Raw genomic sequence first — 21,115 nt, 5'->3', positions numbered from 1 at the left:
AGAAGGTAAGGGTTGCGTAGGGATCAAATTCACTATATACATGTATAAAATTAAACAATGAAACCACTAGTCATGTAATTTACATACATTAATATAAAAGGTTTTTAAGATAGATATAGAGAGGTCAGAGACAATGGTGGCATGCACTTTTAATGCCAGCACTTGGAGGAAGAGGCAGAGGCAAATGGATATCTGAGTTTTAGGTCAGTCTGGAGACTCTACAGATCAAGCAGGGATCTAACAGAGAAACCCTGTCTTGGGAGGGGAAGAAATGATATATAAAGAGAAAAGAAAATTCCCTATAAAATTTTCATGGAAGATAATCTTTTAAACAATCTTTTAAAGCAAAGTTAAAAGACCAAACCTTCTTGACTCTCAAAACTCACCACAAAAATAGTTATAAAAACAATATAGACAGAACTTACAGATGCGGGGCATTTGCCTAGCCAGCACTGCCTAGTGATCCTCAGCACTGCATGAACTAGGCACGGTACACAGAATAAGCCTGCTATCTCAGCACACCAAGAAACCTAACTAAATTCGAGGTCATTCTCCCTGACTACAGGGGTTACAGGGCAACCAGTGCTAAAGACTGTCTTAAAAAGAAAATGACTCGACCTGACATGGACCAAACAAATAGCCCAGGAAGAAACCTATGTGTATATATACTTAGCTTGGGTACCTGTTACCTATCTATTTACTTTAAAATGTTTATAGCATTTGGTAGAGGGAGGGGTATCAGACAACCTTAAAGAGCTAGTTTGGTTTCTCTGTCCATTAAAGGGTCAGACTTAAGTTACCAGACTTGATGGCAACTATGCCTATCTGATGAGCCTTCTATCTCAATAGGCCTGCCCAGACCAGAAGTTAGGGACAGACAGTCTTCAACAAACAGTACTAGAGAAAGGATACTTATGACTGTTACATCTTTGTCAACTTTAAGTAGATTAAACATCATCCAGGAGATATAGTTCTGGACTGCTTATGAAAATGTTTCCAGAGAGGAGTAACTAAATATTGGTGGCACCATTCCATGAACTGAGAGTGAATGAATAAAGGGGGAAAGGAGAAAGCCAGCTGAATACCTGCATTCTCCTTCCTCCCTTTCCTCGTCAGTACCACAGTCAAATTACTCATGCCACCGTGCCTAACCACCAAAACTGGGCCAAAATCACCTTCCATCCCTAAGATGCTTCGGTTAGCACCGGGTCATATTAACACACAAAAAGTAACTTAATACCCAATGAGGCTGGACCTTTACTGTATACTATTATAAACAGAAAACCTAAACACTGAGATCTAAAACTTGAAAGATACAGATGAAAAACCTCAGAATTTTCATCACAAGTACAAACACCTAAAGTCAAAAAAAAAAAAAAAAAAAAAAAAAGGATAAATCAGGCAAATCAAAATGTTTTCATAACCTGAGCTACAATCAAAAGCTAGGTTGTGTTTGACCAGCAAGCACAAAGCTCCAGTCTTGATCCTGCCACCATCACCCGTCCCTCCAATCAGCAGGATAAAAAGGCAACCCACAGAATGGGAAAAAATATTTGCAAATCAAGTATGTAATAGAAGTTAAATGTTTACAGCATATAACAAACTTTTACAACTCAATGACAAAAAATCTGATTTTAAAAACTGGCAATGGGGCTGGAGAGATGACTCAAATGGTTAAAAGAACTGGATGCTCTTCCAGAAGACAGAGGTTCTAATTTACCCACATGGTGGCTCACAAACATAGGTAACTCCATCTCTGAAGGATTCCATGCCTCTGCTGACCTCTATAGGCACCAATTGCAAGCGCGCGCACACGCGCACACACACACACACACACACACACACACACACACACACACACACACACACACACACACGGAAGGGAATGGAGGATGTTTCAGTGATATGACATAGGCTGGATTTATTATATATGATCTCCAGCATGGAGTGGATGGAAGAGTGAGCTTTAAAAAAAAAACCATTTGAACAGAAATTTACGCAAAGAAGTTACACAAATGGATTAATAAGCTCATGAAAGATGATCAAATTACACTGTGGTGGATTGAATGAGTACCCAGACTCATAAATTTTAAAGTCCGCAGCTGTTGAAAAGTTTGAGGATTAACAAGTATAGCACTGTTGGAGTACATGTGCCACTGGGAGTGGGTTTTGAGATTTCACTCTCTGCCCCTCTTCCCTCCTCTTCCCCTCCCCCATCTTCTATTTTAGTCTAAGACTGTAAGCTCTGAGTTACTGCTCCAGTACAACCATGCCTTCCTGCCACCATGTCCCTTACCATCCTCATCATGAACCCTAAACCCCTGAAAGGATGAGTTCCAAATAAACTCTCCCTTCCGTGAAGTGTAGTTGGTCATAGGATGTTATCACAGCAACAGAAAAATAACTAAGACACTAGTCATCAGAGAAACATTCACCAAAACTACTGAGTTACCAACTTATACTGTAAGAGAAGACACAGAGAAAGTTTCTCTACAATGACCTAATGATGTAGCAAAACTAGAATTCTTGTGCTATTAGCAAGAAGTGTAAAATGGTATATATTCCACAGGGAAACAGCATAATGATCTCTCTAAAAGCTTTCTTAAATTGTATTTCTAAAAGATTTATTTTGTTTAATGTGCACGTGTGAGTACTTACATGTACATTTGTGCACTCTGACATGCCTAGTCCCCAAAGAGGCAATGTGATCCCGTTACTGGAGTTACATGCCTATAGGCCAAGTCAGATACCCACCCAAAGTGAGTACTTGGAAGTGAACATGGGTCCTCTGCAAGAAGCTCTTAACACTGAACCATCTCTCCAGCCCTAAATCTATTGACCATAAAATGTACATGTGATAACAGAGGACAACGCATAGGCTTAGTTTTGTCCTACCCAGTAGGTCCTAGGGATCCAACTCAGGCTGTCAGGCTTTGTGGCAAGTACCTTTATTTACCTAGCCATCCCATAACTCCTAGACCTTTACTTTTTTAAAGTGTGTCTCTCAGTCTGTGTGTCATACATGTATACAACACATTGTTAATTCACTTGTGGTCAGTTATATCCTTCCATCATGTGATTTTTTTTTTAATTTATTTATTCTTATGTGGTGCTTTGTCTGCATGTGTATTTGTGTGGGGATATCAGAACTATAATTATAGGTAGTTGTGAGCTGTCTTGTAGGTGCTGGGAACTGAGCTCAGTTCCTCTGGAAGAACAGCCAATGTTCTTAACTACTGAGTCGTCTCTCCAGCACACCACCATGTGGATTTTGAGTATCCAAAGGCAGGTTTGGTGGTAAATCCCTTGACCTACTATCATAACCTGGGCCCAACTTTTTGTTGGGAAATTGTAGAGATGGCTGGTAGTGATAGTTGTCCAACAACGAAAATACATTTAATACAGAGAGACAAGACATACAGACAGATAGAAGGGGGGAGAGAGAGAGAGAGAATGAGAATATGTGTGTTTGGTTGCAGGAGTGAGTATGGGGGGTGGTAAGGGAGGGGAGGCTGGTAAACTAGTAAATTTTGTGTGGTATATTTTTTATACAATTTTTGGAAGTACAATGAGGATAAAGTCCACACTCAAGTTATTATGGCTGCTTCATGAAAGACTCCAAAGTATTTCGGCAATGTTTCTAAAGGTCATAGTACCAACCATAATATTTCTACATAGAAATAAGTTACAGGCTGGAGAGATGGCTCAGCAGTTAAGAGCACTGCCTGCTCTTCCAGAGGTCCTGAGTTCAATTCCTAGCAACCACAAGGTGGCTCACAACCATCTGTAGTGGGATCCAATGCCCTATTCTGATGTGTCTGAAGACAGCTAAAGTGTACTCATTTACTTTGAATAAATAAATATTTAAAAAATGAAAATCAATTATACATATATAAAAGTAATTTTTTAACCTATTATGGATTAAAAAATAACTTTTTGATGCTCTATAAAATATTTCCTAATAATTCTTTCAGAAAGAAAGATACAAAAACCAAAAGAAAGATAGTTTAAAATATTATTCTTTTTTGAAAGGATCAAAGACAAAGTTAACTAAAATGTTACCCATGTCAAATCAATACCAAATTAAAAGTTTAGACAACAAAAATTTGGATGCATAGTGTTTACCTGGATACTGAATACACAACAAGTCACTGCAGATTTGTCTCAAAGGGAATTCTAGCCTATGGTGTGATGGCTAGAACAAATAAAACTTAAACTTCCCCGCCACTAATGTTTCCCTATAATTTGGTTGAGCTCAGATTTTCTTACCTGTTCACTAATAACTTGGAATTCTCTCATTTCATCCTCAGTTAAGGGAGCACATGTTTCATCATTTTCACTGTCTTCCTGCCAGCCCATCTCTTTTAATAATCTGAAAAGTAAAGTATGTTTAATTTAGAGCTTCACCTAGGTTGGGCAATTATTACCTTTATACTATATAGAAGAAAACATGATCCACAATCTATTATATACAGTCCCCAAGATACAAAATGCCTTCAGAGTTTATATTTTTAAAAATAAATAATTGATCAAGTAAACCATATCTGGTAGTAAATGAACTGCCTAATTGTGTGGATCTTTAGGGACAGGGTCCTCTATGCTGGAAACTTGCAACAGGGACAGTCAAAAATAGTAAGTATTAATAATGCCACTTTTGCTTCTTCTTAAATATCACCACAATCTAGCATATTCTAGACTGGCTCATTAGGATTTCTACTTGAGAGACTGCAAAAGCTTGTCCTATCTTGCACTTTATACTTCATTCTGCTACAGGTATGCCTTGAGTGTACGTCACCATCCTTAGTACACAACTCAATCTAAAAATGAGGCATTATGTGCAACGGTAACAGAAAAATGATTTTTCAAAGTTCTCAACTTACAGCTAAATAGTGGATATTGGCTAACAACGGTTTTACTCTTCGTAATTTATTTTTTTACAAAATACTTCAATTTTTAGGAAAATACTAACAGAACTAACCATTTTGACCTGGGCAAGCATGCAACACATGAGGCAGTAACTTTAAAGTTTCTGCTTCTTTTAAGGCCATTTTTTTATGGCAATTTTTAAACACTGCACGTCACTCCTTAGGTATTTCTGATATTTCTATTTGCATATCTTTCAACTTGCATCTATTGAATATCAAGTTGTTATTATAGATTTCAGAGATTGTTTGTTTCAAGGTCTCAAAGAACTTATTATTACTTATGAGCCCTGAATAGTATCTAACATGCTATTCATATTTTAGAGAATAAGAATTACAAGTCATTTAAGTAAAATAATTTGCTTACTTCACAGCAAATGAGAAAAACATTTTAGTTTTCTGCCTCCCAAATTATGATATACCATGCTGAACTATTGCTTCAAAGCCAGTATGTTAAAGTAAACATTAATTCTTTGACCTCTATCCACTGGCTTTTCTTTTTTTTTTTTTTTTTTTTTTTTGGTTCTTTTTGGCAGAGCTTCAAGAAAGAAATATCAGTTTCATTTTTAAAAAGAATCTAAAAGCTGAAGCTTTGTGAACTTAGGAAAGAATGCTCAGTGGTTAGACGCTGCCTAGCAAACATGAGGTCCTAGGTTCAATCTCCAACTCCGAACTTGCGGTTAAGAGTGACCATAATGTATTTGCCTAGTGAATTAATGCTTACAAAGTTCCAGTTGAGAATTCGATTTCCTAAATTTAAATGCTAATTACACTATTTCCTGATTTTGAGACACTAAATAATCAACATGAACCTTGCATCTAGGAGACAAAAAATAGTCAATAAAAGACATACAAGTATAAAAATCATTAAAGAACTGTCAATGTATACATTTATTCATTTCTGTATGTATACACATACACAAATGTTTTCAGTAATGCACATGGACGTTTTTTCCTTTTTCCCTCACATCCTGTGATGATACACAGACAGTATCACTAGCATGTAACTTGCACCCACGTAGAGGTTGTTCATTATACAACTAGGTGTGCTTAGTTTTACAGATTCTACCCCGTGTTTTAAAGGATGTTATATAGGATGTGCACATTCTGCTATTAATAACTTTAGACAGCTTCTCACTTTCGGCCTCTCAACAATATCTTCATATAACTAGTTCATATACCTGTCCCTGTGTACCAGTCAGTATTTTCCTTTCTCCATGAATAATCTAACTTATTTAGACAAATGGTCTATATAAGATAAGCATTCCTAATATTTTTTAATGTTCACAAAATGCACAAAAATGTTCACTTATATGCACAATATATTCAATTCCCAGAATCCACATGGGAGCTCACAGCCATCTGTAACTCCAGTTCCAGGGTATCCAATGCCCTCTCTGACCTCTGTAGGCACTAGGCACACATGTGGTACAGACTTAAGTGCAGGCAAATGCTTAAGCACATTTAAAAAAAAAAAAGGTCAATTAGCCATACTACTCAGCAATTAAAAAGAACAAAATACTGATATACCTTACAAGAGAAATAAAAATAAGATTAAAACAACACAAAAAAAGCAAAGATACAATTCCACTAAATCAAATCTATAAACAGACCAGTGACTACCAAAATGAAAGTGAAATGATTAAACTACAATGCAAACAGAACTGTGAGTGCAATAAAAATCACCTGCCCATTTAAAAATAAGTGAAACTTACTTTTTAACAAACACATTCAAAGCAAATAAACTAGAGCTAGGTGTGGTGGTGCTTACCTTACTTAGATCCCAGCACTCAGGAAGCAGTGCCAGACATCTCTAAGAGCCAGAACCCAGCATCATAAAAATAAACCTATCAATCACTTAAACTTGATAATAAAACATTGAACAGAGATGATGCCAGAAGTAGAAATAAATTTTAAAAAGTAGAAATAATCACTAACCTGTGTTCTGCCTCAAGTGAACTGGAAAGAACATCAGTTTGTGGAAAAGTCGAAGAACGAATGATCTGTTGAGAAATCACCGAGGCATTGCCGTTCTCCTGTGGGATTTCACTTTCATCAAAGTTTCTGTTTATATCTCTTTCTTGGTGAGTACTATTGCTGTTATGCAAATTAAATGAGTCGTCATCCTGATTTTTAGAGAATTTAAAAAACAAACAGTGAGTTCTAGAGAACAAGTAACAGATACTGTTTAGATTCTCACAGAAATACACAAATCTAAACTATTTCATTGTCATTAAATTTCAAAGGCATTAAAAATCTATATAGTGAATATATTAAGACCAAAAAGATGAAGATATAAAAGAAAAGAATATCCCTGCTGGACTCAGTCCTACATCAATCTTCCTGCTTCAGTCTACAATTCTTTTAATTCTAAGTATGTGCCACAGTGCCCAGCACAGAATTTTTTTTTTTAAAGTATAGATTTGTGTCTAGGAATTGTGTAAATTACATATACATGCCTGTAATTTCAGTCTCTGACTAATAGGCTAAGGCTAAGGATTATAAAATACATGTCAATTTCCAAAAAAATTCAGCAAACCAATAAAACCTGCATATTTTTGCATAAAAATTGAAAAACACAAAATGAGAAAAGTTTCTGAAAAAACAAGCTAGCCATGTGACGGTGGTGCAGCATGAGGAGAGGTGGTGGTGGAGGCAGCAGTGCAGCAGAAAGGTCTCCGAGTTCAAGAACGGCATGCTTTAGCAAGTACCAGGACAGCCCCGGCCCCTCCAAGCTAGCTGGTTTTCTTTATAGGGAGATTAAATTTTTTTTAAGCTTCAATTTCAAAATAGGTTTATTGTGGGCTTATTTACAACAGTGTGAATGTAAGGGCACCACTAGGGATGGTGACAAGATTGAATGAGTAGAAATTTGTTACCACCAATAGGTCTGAAGACAAAAGGGGGAAAAACGAGAAATCAATAGGGAAGAAATCAAAGAAGTAGCCTGCTGAGGATACACACAGGAAGGGAAACTAGGGATTGGAGGCTCTGATCTCACTATCTTTCTATTTCCTGCTGGGGCTCCTCAAAGCTGAATCTAATGCAAAGCAGAGCTCATTTCTAATCTTGCAAAGGAATTCAATGATTAAAACAGAATAATAAAAAAAGTCATTAAGTTTATCTAAAATTGTACAGACCTGTACTCTTAAAACATCACTGTTCCACCCATCACAAATACTTTTGCCCAAGCTGGTCTGACAGTGTATGTCTGTCCAGTTTTCTAGAGGCAGAGGCAGGCTGCCTGCTGCGGTGGCAGGAGACTGGTGACTCTTGGTCAGAACTCAGGAGGCAAAGGTAGGTGGATCTCTGAGTTTGAGAAGAGCCTAGTCTACAGAATGAGTTCCAGGACAGTCAAGACTACACAGAGAAACCTGGACTATACATTATCCCCTGGAATATCCACCCAGAGAAGACCTGCTAGCGTAGGTTTAGCGGGAGGAAAACCAAAGATAAAGTTTTAACTAGAGTTTGTCAAGGTCCAAATACCCACATACTGTAAACACGTTGCTGTCAAGTCAAGAGTCACTGATTACCTTCTCTGAGCCAGCACGGCTTTCATCTTCATGCTCCTCTTCTACTCTGTCCCTTTTCAATGCTTTCAAAAATTCACTTTTTTTATCACTGCGCATTCGTGTCAGTTTAGTTAAACGAGGCTGCTGATTAAGTTTGTCAACAGGCGAAGAAGAATTTGAACGATTACACTAATGGGAAATTCAGAAATGCTAATGAACATGTAATAAGGTAATCAACGTCAAAATACAGTTCACTATTATCACAACTTCTCATTGTACATTCATTTATAAGGTAAAACTGATGATTCTAAAATATAGTTCAAAGTAAACTTCTAACAATGTGTATTTGTTTGACATTAAATGGGTTAACTATGTGACAGCAATCTTTAATTCCACAGAAATAAATCATAATAAGGCTTAGTTACTTGCACTAGAGTGAATATTTAATAAAGAACAATAAACCAGTTGGAAACATTGATCCTACTTTAACAGATTTTACAGATCCAAAATTCTGCAGATAAAAACATAAATTATACATGGCTTTGATATTGCAATATGGGACACAAACTCCCTAGTCTGGATTTCAAAAATAAAACTACCTGAGCTACCACATACATCTACCTTTCCTCCCACTGCTCTCTCTAAAACAGTTACTACTATTAAAGTGTCCGTCACTGCCAAAACAAGACTATAGAAATCCACATCTGTGTCAAGATTACTCCTACAGTGAAACTTCCACAAGTATCAAATAAAACTACAATTATTTTAACACTTTAACAATTATTTGTAATAAATGAATATATATGGGAGTTCCACTATTTTCTCTGTTGTCTAGAATGCTTAGGAATTTACATTTTTAATTTCTATTCCTCAAAGTATAATAATGCAAATAAAATGAGTTGTCTGAACTAAATTCACTGAAGAAAAAAATGAGAGCATCTCATCCTTAATGAACTGATGTACCTACTAAATTGTTAAACCATAAGGATTTAGTAACAGGGAATCACAACCTATGTCAGAAAGCTAAGGAAAAATGGTCATTTATGAACATGAGCTTCAGACCAACCTGAGCAACACAGCAAAACCCTGTCCTTTTACTTTTAAATACATTTATCAAGACATGTTCAGTGGCATACCTCTTTCACTGAATTTGTTGATGGGCTAATATTCTTGGCTGTTGACTTAAAAGTATTAAAGTTGCCAACACCATATGTAGATTCATGAGGAAAAGAAGTTCCGACTTTGTTTTCTTTAGTTTGGCTTTTCCATTGTGTAGGCTAAGAAAAAACAGAAGAATCAATCTTAATAAAAACAAATTTATGAAAACAGAGAAAATGGGAACACACTAAGCAATGACGACATATAGCTCATAAAAGTTTCACCATCTCTCCATGGTCCTTTGACCCTTGTGCCTTTTGTTTTATCTATGTAGTCCACTAGCTAGCCTAAAACTCAAATTAGGCCCCTCAGTGCTGAGATTACAGGCACAAACCACAACACAATTTTTTAAAGGGGGAAAAAAAAATCACCTAAATCTGGGGCAGATGCAATCAGTGGTTCAGTGTCTCTTACAGACAGCTCAAATTCAGCTCCCGGTATCAAATTCAGGTGGCTCACAATAACCAGCAACTCCACAATCACCTGTCATACCTCTGGTCTCTTCAGGCACACACCCATACACATGATTTAAAAGTAATAAAAGGAACCCAGGTGTGCAAGCACATGCACTTTAGAGGCAGAGGCTGGCCTGAAGATTCTGTACCTAATCTACAGAATCTAAGCCAGCCAGAGCTACATAGAGACCAGTTTCAAAAATAAAACCAAGTAACACTGAATATAATGATAAAGGGAACTGGCAAGATGCTCAGTGTATGAAGGTACCTGTCTCTGAACCTGAGTCTAATCCCTGGGGACTATAGGTAGAAGACTCCTAAAAGCTGTCCTCTGACCTCCACCTGTACGCTGTAGCACATGTTAACTAATCAACTACACACAAAAAAATGTGATTTGTAAACTAAATACATCTTTTTTTTTTAATCTAAATTATGGTTATTTCTAAAACTCAAAAGGACTTTCCTCTTTGTCTCACAATAAAACTCATTCAAAACTTTACAACGTAGCTCCAAATAAATAGTGTAATGCATGTAGTACGCAAATATATCCTACTACTCCAGCAGAGCAGAAAATTTAACTTTCTCTTAAAATACAGAGGAAGTAAAAGTAAAATGTTTGTATACATGAACCTACTTTTTACAGCAGATGGAGACTACTACAAAAAAACAGCAACTGGTCAAAGTGCACAAAATAACTGAGTGTATGTGTGCCAGTTCACAAATGGGACATCTATAACAAATGTGGCTTACACATAGGACTTACTTTTGTAGGTGGAACAGCAGGTTTGGGGACTAAGCCTTTATAAACACTCGGACCAGTTCCATTCTTAACTGGTTGTGACTGGAGGTTTCCTGCTACTGGGAATCCAGATAGCTGTAAGTCTTTTGTATTACCTTTCTTAATGACCAGCATTCTTGGAGTTCTAGATTTAGGATTCGGGGGATATTCTGCATAAATAAAGCACAAAAAAGTGTTATATACAATTTCAAATTTTAGGATAAAATCACCCTAGCAAACCTCAACAGAATTTTAAAAAATAGTAATATCAGCTGGTTTGGGGTTAATCTGAGTAAATCAAATTCCAGCTTAAAGTTAAAATCTTATAAAATGTAAGAAAAGGATAATTCTTACTAATACAGATAACTACAAGTTAAAAGATATAAATGAAAAACCAGAATTAAAATTTATACATTTTTCACCTGTTTAAAAATAAAATCCGCAAACTCCATGCTAATAAGTCAAGGCTTACAATACGAAAGCTCTAGCTTCTGCTTATGCTAATCTTAAAACTTTTGTCAAAATCTCCTCTTATTTTTAAATCCTTCTATTATACTAGTAAACTCATAATCAATAAGTGAGGACTAACAGTCCCAATATTTCTAAATGTCTGTTAATCAACTAGAAGTTAAAAATAAAGATTATTTTCATAATACCAATTCATTAAAATATTTAACAGTCCGTCTAATTATAAAATAAGACGTCACATCATGTGAGGTCAGGGCAACCAACTCAATCTGTTTTCTAAAGCTAGTACTAGGAATAACTAGTAGATAAATATTTTTTTCTCAAGACTTGCTAAAAATATGAAACGTTTTCCCTGGAATTTAATAAGTTTATATGTATAATCAAACAGGTATTATGCATAATTACCATTATAAAGTATATTCTACATGCCTTATAAAAATTTCTGAAAGTTATGTTTCACAATTTGAAAATTTACAATAATTAGATACAATAGTTCACTTAGACCAAAACCTCTGAAGAAAATCTAAAATAAAATTAGCTCAGAATATTAATGACACACTTTATGAATTGATAATCTAGGTGGACATTTGTGCTGATACCCTGTCCCCAAACTATCAACTTCCTATCATGGTAATAAAACTGTAAGAACTCCTTGTAAAACTTGGAAAGACTCAGTTCATCTAAGACTCCAAACTCTCCAAAAGATCAAACTGACGTTTCATCTACTGCCATGCTGACGGACAAATGAGAGCTTAGAAAAAAAATGAGAAATACCTTACCAAAAATCAAATAAATATTGAATTATTAGGGAAAATATTCTATAAGTTTGGTACCTAAAAGACCTAATAGCTTGAAAATAACTTTCAAACACATAACACAAAGAAAACTGTCAAAGTAGTTTAAGTATATTATTATACAATGAAGAAAACCAAAAATAAAAATGAAGATCTGAAATATAGAATAACAAATACTAGACACTCAACTGTTTTAGCAGTTTTTAGAAAAAAGGTAATAGCATGAATAAACTATTAATAATAAACATTAAGAAAAATCCAGGCTCTTAGCTGGATATGATTGGTGGCCGAGTTTTGGCCTGCTTATGCTAAAACTGAGACACTGCTTGATTCCTCCTACCAAAGAGTGTCGTGGTGGCATTTATAGTCCTAGCACTTAAAAAAAGATAGGAGTACCAAACTTGTTTCATTTAACACAGTAATCTCAAAACAGGGGGAAGAAAATTCATGGTAGTCCACGGTTAAGATTCAGTGCTCTCAAAAGGGGAGAAAGAGGTTGGAATTATATAAGACAATATCTTAAGCTAGAATTTTAAATAACATCAAAGAATGTGAGGCATAACTGATATTTACAAAATACAAAAGGTAATGAGTTTCAGGGAATCAGATATCAGGCTTTGAAACAGGAACATTTCAATCAGTACATCACAAACATGACTGATAAGATCTGTTCAATATGGCTAAGCAACTAAGTTCATCCTCCTTCCCTCAGATTCTTTTACATTATGCTACTGTAATGGACCAAGTAAGTAAATAAGCTATATCGAAGTAGAGGTGCCAGCAATAGGGTGATCAATACACACTGCCAAAGGAAGATGTGAAGGGAAAAGATTCAGTTTAGAATGGGCACTGAGAAGTTTAACAGCTGAGAATGATCTAATAATCTGCCCTGTAGACTCTCAGAAGCAATGAAATGAAATGAAAATGTCAACTTTTGATGGAAGTAAAACAGAATTTTTCCAGCCAAAATTATGTAATTTATAACCTATTCTCTGTGTTTAAACAACAAGAAAATTGTTTGACAAAGGTTGAAAATATGAACAAATAAAATTTTTATAAATATATGTCATCACTGCATTTAAAAGCACAAACAAGATGGATGTGGTGTTGGTACATGCCTGCATACCCAAAGTTTGAGAAGTTGAGGGAATAGTCACAAGGTTCACATTGGCCTGCACTGCCTACTGAGACCCTAACTCAAAAAAGGAATGTGTGGCATATGAAAAGAAGGAGGCAGAAAAGACAAGAGTATACAGACAAGTTTGCTTTTGTTTTGTTTTAGTTTTGAGCCTCAAATTAATTCTGACTACAAATTTCACCTTTCCTAAAATTGGATTCCTTGAAGCAAGAAATACTCTGGCTGTTTCTTCAATGAGGTCCTCAGTGCAAAGAATGATGGACTGTCCTATAAAGAAGAAAGGTGAAGCCTAAGAAATCACTCTCAGAAGACTCAGTAGCAAAAAGTAAGAGATGACAAAAGTCTCAGAAGATAAGGAATTCCTTGATAAGGAGTGAAGAGAAGCAAATATTGTGTTATGTTTTACGAATTTATATTAAGTATCATGATGCAGAGAAAATGGGATTTTGTACATGATTATTAAATCTAATACTAACTTCTAAGTCGTTCTAACCTTACTGTTCAACTTTATAGAGTTGGTCTTTCACTTATAAAAAACAGTCTTGTTTCATAAAATAAATTTTTGGTATTTAAATAATTTATACAAAATACTCACAAAAAGGGATATGCTATCTTCAGAACAGTAACTCAAAAAGGTATGCTTTTCCTAGTACTTAATGTTAACATGTAAGAGTAAAAGAAGGCCATGTGGTGGTGGCACATGCCTTTAATCCCAGCACCTGGGAGGCAGAGGCAAATATATCACTGTGAATTGGAGGTCAGACAGGAATGTTACAGAGAAACACTGCCTCAATCAATCAATCAATCAATCAATCAATCAATCAATATGTAAAGGCCTACTTATATCCTATAAAGCTAGTCTGAATAAACTATACAAACGCTGACCAGTTAAGAAAATTTTCTTGAGACCAGTGAGAGTTAATAACTCAGCAAGTAAGGACATCTGTCACCACACCTGACAAACTAAGTTTTAATTCCCATGGGTCTACATGTTGGAAAGACAGAAGTGTCTTCCACAAGCTGTTCTCTAAACTCTACGTGCACCACTGCCATTTTTACCCACAAACCACAAAATAAAGCATTTTTTGTTTACTATATAAATAAAAAGTGCAATTGTTTAAAGGAAGTTTTCCTAGGGTCAGAGAGCTCACTGGGCAACCATAAAGACCAAAGTTCAAACCCTTAACACCTACATAAAAGCTGATGTGACCCCATGCATGCCTATAATCCCAGCATTGTGGGTAGCAGAGACAAGAGGACCACTGGCTCTTATTGGCTGCCAGCCCTGCTCCAGATTCAGTGAGGTAACCTGCCTCAAATAATGTGGAGAATATCAAAGCAGAAACCCCTATTCTCTTTTGGTCTCTGTGGCCAACTTTGGATCTAACCCGGGCTACACAGTCAAACATTTCCACGCTCTTACTGAAACAAGGACCTGTATGTAATGGAAGGACTGTGACAAATTTTAATTTGTACAGCTACATTCATTTTATACTGCTTTATTATTTGCCTCTTTATATTATTTCCCAACTCCTATACAACTCCATAAGCATTTAACTTTTAGATTCAAATATTATCTCAGATCTTTGTCAACTGTTAAACTTTATGAACTTCCATTCAAGAACTCTGAAGGTAAATGTTTGAAATTTTCATATTACTTCCTACTAGCCTCCTAAATAACTAATCTTACAGTAATGACTTACTGCTGTCTTGTCATGCATGCCTTCTTTCATAACTACCAATGCAAGAATTAGGTTTAATCACTACTAGGGGAAAACTGGATAAATTTTTTAAGAAAAATCAGAACATTGCTTCAAATAACAAACTCAGAACAGGAAGACTGAGCATTTGAAGGCAATCTTGGCTACAGACCTTGAACATTTCAATTCATTGACCAAATCTCTTTGTCTTTTTTTTTTTTTAAATTCTTTTTTTTTTTAAGATTTTATTTATTGTATATGAGTACACTGTAGCTGCCTTCAGACACACCAGAAGAAGGCATCAGATCTCATTACAGATGGCTGTGAGCCACCATGTGGTTGCTGGGATTTGAACTCAGGACCTCAGGAAGAACAGTCGGTGTTCTTAACCACTGAGCCATCTCTCCAGCCCTCTCTTTGTCTTTCAATATGGTCTTCATAGAGTTACCCACTGCACATAATCTAATTCCATCACTGTATTTATTACTGCCTTTCTGGCCTACTACCTACAAGTTTCATTTTTACCTTTTAATGATTCTGTAATTCCTTTCACTTATAGGATGTGAACAAAGCAATTGATATTGACCAAACACTTGTGTCATAATAAAAGACTTCTGAGTAAGAAAACGAAGGGGCTAGAGAGATGGCTCAGTGGTTAAGAGGACTGACTGCTTATCCAGAGGTCCTGAGTTCAAAATTCCAGCAAACACATGGTGGCTCACAACCATCTGTAATGAGATCTAACTGGTGTGTCTGAAGACAGCTACAGTATACTCATATATATAATAAATAAACCTTTTTAAAAAAAAAAAAGGAAAAGCAGTAATTTTGTGTTTTGTGATCATCCTCACCTCTCATATAAGAGAATTCACTCAAAAAATAAAGAAATTATCTATCATGTATCTAAATAACTAATAAAAGATCTGACACTAAGGACCTAGACCTAGCTGATTCCAAAGGCAGTGGTCTTAACAACTATACTGATAGAGAAAATGGAAATCCAGACAGATGTATTTTACAAAATGGTTAGTATCCCTAACTAAAAATATTATCTGAATGGTCCAATAGGAAACTTGCAATGTATTTATTTCCAAGTTGAGTCAAGGCTAGCACTGAGTTGAGGCTACTTTAGAGTCCTGTCTTAACAGAAGGGTCATTTTTAATGTATAAATGCACATAACCAAGTAGAAAAGTATCATTTGAAATACATTTTCAAAAGAATTTTAAAATTTCCTATGACAATATTGACAATATATCAGATTCAAAAGAATCTATATCAACCAATGAAATTAAATTCCTATTATGAACTTATTTTAACAGAGAAAAACTATCTGCTAAATATTATTCCTTTAAAAAAAAAACACTGGGTTTTGCTAGGTTTGAATGTTCTTATTTAAGAAATCTGTTTGGATCTGCAGCTGTTTAATCAGTTAGGTGTACATTTAGTAAGTATCAACAGAGATGGGTGACTGTCCTCTAATAAGATCTACTGCTTTACTCATATAAAGAATGCTTCACAAGCTATGTGCAATGTCATATGCCTATAATTACAGAGTTTCAAAAATATAGGCAGAAAGATCAACAGATGTCAAGCCCGTAAGACCCTGAATCAAGGTAAGTAGGGGAGAGTAAAGAATGGGAAAAGGGGAAAGGGGATGCGATTGAAATGTCTTTTTTAAAATCTTTCTGTGCTTCCTAGATATTAGAATTACAATTGTGTGCACCATACCCAACTAAGCAAGTTATGTTCCTGACAAAAGATTTACTTTCAAGTTGTCTACTCAGTCTTAAAACTGCTCGATTCCTTTCTTCTTACAATGTTAAATTTTTCACTTCTTTTACATAAGACAGACAGTAGAGGAATGTTATTTCAATACTCAAACAAAATGATCCATCACCATAATACTATTTCATTTTTCAATCCGTACAGTTAGGGCTAACTATGTTCCAGTTCTCTAGTTAATGAGAAATGCATTGGGTTTTTGGTTTGGGTGTTTGTTTGTTTGTTTTGGGGGGGGTTGTCGTTTTGAGTGGTGGTGGTGAGACTGGTTGTTAATATGCTTTAGTTCGGAATGCTAAACAAAAAGATTTTATTAATGTATGTGCCTTATACTAAAAAGTACTATACCAGTTATAAGCAAAAATCATAGACCATCATCATACTATATACAAATATAAATGCTGACCAGAAGACTCTATTAATTCAAAAATTATTCTTCCATGACTTCATATCTTAAGCACTAACTTAAGAACAATCATGGTGATATGCTATTGGCCTATAGCACTCATTAGGACTTCTGTTAAGTTCCCTCAGTTACTTACACATACACACTCAGCCTTCTTTCTCCTTGCTCCTCAACCCTCAAATAAGGCAACAAAATCATTTTAAAATTCTCAGTTACACACTGCCAAGTATCATGAATTGCTATTTCAGTATCATGTTATTACACAGAGATTACTTAATAATCATTAACCTTTTTTTAACCAAATATAGCTTTGATCCAGGTTTATACATACAAGCTTGGATGCAGATGTTCCCAATTAAAGCCACTAAATCCTAAGTAAAAATAAACTTAAATAAACTTTATTTTAAATAACTTAATTTCCCTCGAATTGTTTTTAAATTTGAGTATCATATTAAGAATAGCCCATTTGTGATTGACAAAGTCATAGTTTGGGAAACAATTTTCACTTTATAAGTACTAAATTTTTTTTAGTAAATTTTTGCTTACCTGGTAGTATCATTAGAAAAGTTCTACTGAAGTCTTTGCTAAAATCCTTTCATCTTCCTCAGGAACATAGCTACTCTAAATGTTGCAATAAGGAAAAGCATACTTGGGAACCCAGGGTGTTAAATGAGAAAGGAATAGAGTGTAGTGTGATACAATTTAGAGTTTCATTGTATTCCTATGGGAAGCACTCAAAATTTAACCATTAACCATTCCACAATTAACCTTTTGTTTTATTACTAATGCAGACACATATCTTAGTTTACATAAACAGTTTACCTCCCCTTTAAATATTTTTTCAACTAGTACTCAAAATCCTTAAATCAACTTAGAAACAACAGAACCAAAATCTTTATATTAATACATTTAGTCTAGTCTTCAAAACTGTCTTTTTCTTTAAATCATATCTAAGATGAAGTCAACCAAGGACAGTACAATATTATCTTATAGTTTATATGACAAATGCTGACATTCATGATTTTTAAAATTTACTTTACTAAAATCCAAATCATCCCTAATTTCTTAGAGTCTATTTAACACTTTAAAGGTGATTCTATATTCTTATGCAATCAGTTGTTCCCAGAAAAACTGAATAATAAGGAAACATACCTAAGAGAGGAGCTTGGGAGATTTTTTTGGTTGGGTATGTGTGTGTCTGGGCGTGTAGGCCTGGGGAGAGTGGTAGAAATACTAATTTGCAATACAGAAAAAACAATGCCATTCACATGGTTCTAACAAAAATGTCTGACCACCCCCTCCCCCACCCTCAAAAGACATTAAATTAAGAGGGAGAGCAAAAGAAAACAAAGTAATTCCCCAATTTCACTCCATAAATACAATTAAGACCAGTACGGAAAGTGGCAAAGTTTAAAATAATGCCATTATTATTAGGACTAGCATGCTCTCATAAGCCACAATCCTTTTATAAAGTAGGTTGTTGGTTTTCAATTTAAATACTACAAATGAACACGTCTACAAATTTTAAAATGGATAGCACGTTTAACGTGGTATCAAATTCAAGTTTATTTTCCAGAAATCTTATAAAAACTTCATTATTTTAAACTTCACTTAAATCTTTTAAAAGCTTTCTAATTTGTACTATGAGTGCAGTTTCTTCTATAAGATATTATCAAATTAAACTCAGCAGTTTTAAAAGGGAGTTATTTGCCAGAAACTCATTAAGCTTTAAAAAACTAAATCAAGTAACTTCAAATATAGACTAGTCAAAAGGAAATCTATACAATTAAACAGTCTATACACAACCAATTTCATACATAAAGATTAATTTCATATTACAATATGACTAAAAGTACTTGTTTTCCAAGTTAGCCAAATTTTAAAAATAAGAAACTAAGAATTTAACTATATATTGAATTGTCTGAGATTAGGCCACTCAAAACTTCATTAACCAGGAATCATTCTCAAAAAGATCAAATACATAATGTCACTAGCATGTGTAAATTATTTCAAATCAAGTTTATACCCCCAAAGTCTTCCCCTTTTAAAGATATTACTTCAGTAGCTTAGCACATCAAGTGCAGTTATTAAAGAGCTTTACTGTATCCTATTTGGTACTCTTTAAAAAAAGAAAACCTACAAATACAATATATTCTGTCCCTCAAAAATTAAATAAAGCATTACTTACCCCATACGCCCGCAGCTAAAGATTTATTCTGATTTGGTTCTCTCTCATATTCAGGATTTAAAGATGGCTAAAAGAAAATTAAATTTTAAAATTTAACAGTAATGTAAGAGTTTCACATATCAAAGATATTTTAAAACAATCAGTTATATATTTAATAATTGAGGAACATAATTCTCCATAAATTTTTGCATTCAATTTTCTCAGCTCTCCATTGCTAGTTGTAGACAAAGAAAATCTTTATCTTCCTCTAATGTCTGAGAAATATTTAGAATAAAGAGAACACAGACACTGGGGTGAGAATGTAGCATAATGGTACAATACTGGTCTAATACATGCCAGGCCCTTAGTTAAATATTCAACACTACCAAAAGACAAAACCACCAAAGATCCCAGATTGAATATTTAACTCAGGGCCTGGCCTCTACAGCAGCTGCTATTTAGAAAGCATAGGAAACAGTAACGGTCAAGTAGTTCAAGGGAGGCTGATCAACATAGCAGTAAATGGAAAACCCCAGACAAAAGTATAATACTTTCTACACTATAAAATTATGAACAATGAGATGAAAATTATACTATTTGCCAATTCTATAAGGTGCTGTATGTCTCAATGGGCTGCTTCTGTTAAAACACCCATTCTAAACACATGGAAGGATAAGGCAAGATAATTCAGAGTGCCATCCTGAGAACACAGTAAGATTCAATGACAGTCTATGTGAGAGAGCCTGTCTCAAAGAAATAATAGAACTAAATAGGATTGTATGGGGTTGGGGATTTAGCTCAGTGGTAGAGCGCTTGCCTAGGAAGCGCAAGGCCCTGGGTTCAGTCCCCAGCTCCAGGAAAAAAAAAAAAAAAAAAAAAAAAAAAAAGGATTGTATGCTAGTCAACTTTTTCTGTAACTTGCATAAATAAATCCTGTCTTAATAAAGTAACAGAAAGAAACACACACATTCCCCCAAAGCAAAGCATGAAATTCTTTTCAAGGAATGTTAGGGATTACTCAAAAGAGAAAAGCATTAATGAGTACTCCAATCTTGGAAGATGTTTAAACTCTAGAATCCTAAGACTGATACTATTATTCCAGGTTGCTTTCGTATTACCTGGCAATACAGCCTTCTTTCCTTAAGAAAGATACTTATGAAAAATAAAATGAAACCAAGTACAAATACTTTTAAATATACAGAGATGAATACTTATTAGCACGGAATTAACATTACTATAAAGTCCATAAGAATGTTTATGTATACCAATATAACTAATTCCTTCACAGAAAACAAAACAGAATTAAGTTTATCTGTTGGCTATATATCCTTTTAATTATACTATAGCATTAAATACACAATAAACTATATAGCTTATAAATATATTCATTTATATGCATATACATATATATTAAAAAAACTATGCCTATACTTCAGGTCTGAAGTTATAGTAACTGATTACCACTATCTTAGAACTGGAGGTGAGGGGACAATAAAATAATAGCAATTGGGGTGGGGTGTTATGGTGGGGAGTTGAAACAGGGTCTCATTCTGCTGTAGCCCTGGCTAACCTGAAACTCACTATGTAGTCAAGACTGGCCTCAAACTCAGAGAGATGAGTCTGTCTCTGCTCCCATGCCAGGCAGACATTAGCTTTTACTAAGAGCTTACTTACTTTCTATGTATGTTTGAAGGGCTAACCATTAGTATTGGATAAACAAATGGTACAAGTAACATTATAAGGGCTGAACAGGATGTATTTGTATATTAAGAAACTCTTTCTCCTCCCCCCCCAACCTTTCCTCCCTTCCCCAACACCTCTCTCAACAAAAGGC

The 21,115-nt window shown here is 34.9% G+C and overlaps 1 protein-coding gene across 3 annotated transcripts in view; it reads right to left on the bottom strand.

Moving 5' to 3' along the window:
- Gpbp1 (GC-rich promoter binding protein 1) overlaps nucleotides 1-21,115 on the bottom strand; it is a 65,143-nt gene that overhangs the window by 6,025 nt on the left and 38,003 nt on the right. For 2 of the 3 annotated variants that reach the window (XM_032898901.1, XM_032898900.1), the window contains exons 6-12: nucleotides 19,303-19,369; nucleotides 18,267-18,326; nucleotides 10,814-10,998; nucleotides 9,574-9,714; nucleotides 8,459-8,626; nucleotides 6,861-7,048; nucleotides 4,270-4,372 (exon numbers count right to left, since the gene is read on the bottom strand). In XM_032898901.1, coding sequence (XP_032754792.1) covers nucleotides 4,270-4,372; nucleotides 6,861-7,048; nucleotides 8,459-8,626; nucleotides 9,574-9,714; nucleotides 10,814-10,998; nucleotides 18,267-18,326; nucleotides 19,303-19,369 — 912 coding nt within the window. The remainder of the gene's footprint in view (nucleotides 1-4,269; nucleotides 4,373-6,860; nucleotides 7,049-8,458; nucleotides 8,627-9,573; nucleotides 9,715-10,813; nucleotides 10,999-18,266; nucleotides 18,327-19,302; nucleotides 19,370-21,115) is intronic. The other variant, XM_032898902.1, reaches the window with a different exon arrangement.

This window comes from Rattus rattus, chromosome 3 (genome assembly GCF_011064425.1).
Source record: "Rattus rattus isolate New Zealand chromosome 3, Rrattus_CSIRO_v1, whole genome shotgun sequence".
In the NCBI taxonomy this organism is placed as follows: Eukaryota; Metazoa; Chordata; class Mammalia; order Rodentia; family Muridae; genus Rattus; species Rattus rattus.
Note: the sequence above shows the minus strand (reverse complement) of the source record. Positions and strands in the feature narration are given on the sequence as shown.